Genomic DNA, 1808 nt, shown 5'->3' on the forward strand with positions numbered 1-1808 from the left:
GTCAGAGACAGTGCAATTGGCACAGGACAGAGCAGAGTTTAGGGCTGTTGTACATAGGGTCGCTATGAGTCAGAAGCAACTTGACGGCACATAACGACAACAAGAGGGAGGTTGACACAAGCTGGAATTCTCCCTGTAGCACTAAGGCAATCCTTAATTGTTTACAACCGTAGGCATTAAGGCAATCCTTAAGAGTTTACACAGTTCTTAGTTTGTATTTACTGAATGCCCCTCTCCTGAGTTAAGCACAACAACAGAGAAGAATTCAACCCCTTTGGCAAAAGATTTCTCTTTGTGGTCTACTTCACCATGGTCTTTCCTTATTGTTTACTTCCTGTTGATTCTGTACAAAACCATAGGAAAATTTCTGCAAGGAACAGCTGTCTTTTCAAACAAACAAATAAAAAATGTCTTTTCCTACTTCTTCCACGGTAATGCAAGTAATGAGAAAGATCTTAAGCAAATGAACAATTAACCAGTGCATTGGCCCAAACTGAGTGTGAATCCCACTACCCAAAAGACTTCAGAAGTTGATGTATACACTTACAAGAGTTACCGAAAAGAATCTATTTAATGTCACAAAAAGCACAACCACAGAATATTGCATAAATAAGAAATTATACACGTGTAGCTGCTAAAAGAGAAGTACTCACCCATGTGTTATTGAACAGAGAATTTCAATTTTTTTTGGTGCAAATTAAAAAGCAGTGTTCAAATACTGGGAAAACTTTATGTGTGATGGGAGGACGCTAAAAGATATAAAATGCTATTTTTACCTAAGAAGCCCAGACTTTTCACTGTTTCCATCATCACATGTATGTAGAGATTCTTCTGAGCAATGCTGAGCAAAGCCCACTCTTCCTGGCTGAAGAGGATGACTACGTCCTCAGGGAACAGTGGCTCCTAAAACACACAACATCTTCAGGATCAGAGTGGTACCATGTTCCACAATGGTTAAAGAACAAAACATGACATGGAAAGAATGAGAAAACGAACAAATGATAGTCAGGGAATCAGACCTCTGACTTGTTCCTTGAAGTATTACATTCACTACTCTATGTTATCAAATAGGACAGATACAGGGGTGTGGAAGAGTGAGTGGCAAAGGAGTGGACAGATAATGAAGACTCCATCTGATCAGATGAGGGGAAGAAGTGTCCCAAAGGAATATATCATTAAGCATCATATGTACACTGGGACAAGAGGGACATTGCAGAAAAAGAGTGGGGAAGGGAGAAGAGAGAACTTGTAAAATAACGACTAAAAAACTATAATTTATGACATATTCTATATTAAAACAAAAAAGCAAATAAACAAACAATGATGCCCCTGAGAAAAAAAATAACCAACAAAGTTCCTATCCTATAGCAGCAATTTAATGCTGAGAACCCTTTTATCCAGGACTCACCATTTCCTTGCTCTGCTCTCGGCAGTTCAAAGGTCTTCACTAAAACACCACAAAATCCCTTCAGGAAGGGCCTTCAAAGTGTGAGAGGAACACAAGATACTCTGGAGGCAGATGAATAATGTTTGGCCCACCCTCCTTTCACAGTGGCTGAAATCTTCCTTGCAATTTGAAGAAATGTACAATAGTCTCTCTTGGTCCTTATCTGCCTGCCCTGGATGAGTTTTCCTTCAGACCTGAAATAGACAATGAAGAGGAAGGATGTTCAGGCTCCAAGGAGAAAGGTGGCTCACTGAGAAAAGCCCAAGATCCAAGAGAGGCTGGACACGCAGGACAGCATGAGCAGAGCCCTAAGACTTGAAATGGGATCCTGCAATCACCTGCTCATCCTTCAGGACAAATG

The 1808-nt window shown here is 40.4% G+C and overlaps 1 protein-coding gene across 1 annotated transcript in view; it reads right to left on the minus strand.

The window, feature by feature from the left end:
* The window catches only part of LOC102844762 (zinc finger protein 135-like), a gene marked incomplete at its 5' end in the record, with an annotated part of 5851 nt that extends 4948 nt beyond the window's left edge, over nucleotides 1-903 (minus strand). Inside the window, one exon of the mRNA XM_006903343.1 lies at nucleotides 777-903. Within this exon, the coding sequence (XP_006903405.1) occupies nucleotides 777-903 (127 nt within the window). The remainder of the gene's footprint in view (nucleotides 1-776) is intronic.
* Nucleotides 904-1808: the final 905 nt, after the last annotated feature.

The sequence above is a fragment of the Elephantulus edwardii genome, unplaced genomic scaffold (assembly GCF_000299155.1).
Source record: "Elephantulus edwardii isolate Elephantulus edwardi_28Jun2011 unplaced genomic scaffold, EleEdw1.0 scaffold00573, whole genome shotgun sequence".
NCBI classification, from domain to species: Eukaryota; Metazoa; Chordata; class Mammalia; order Macroscelidea; family Macroscelididae; genus Elephantulus; species Elephantulus edwardii.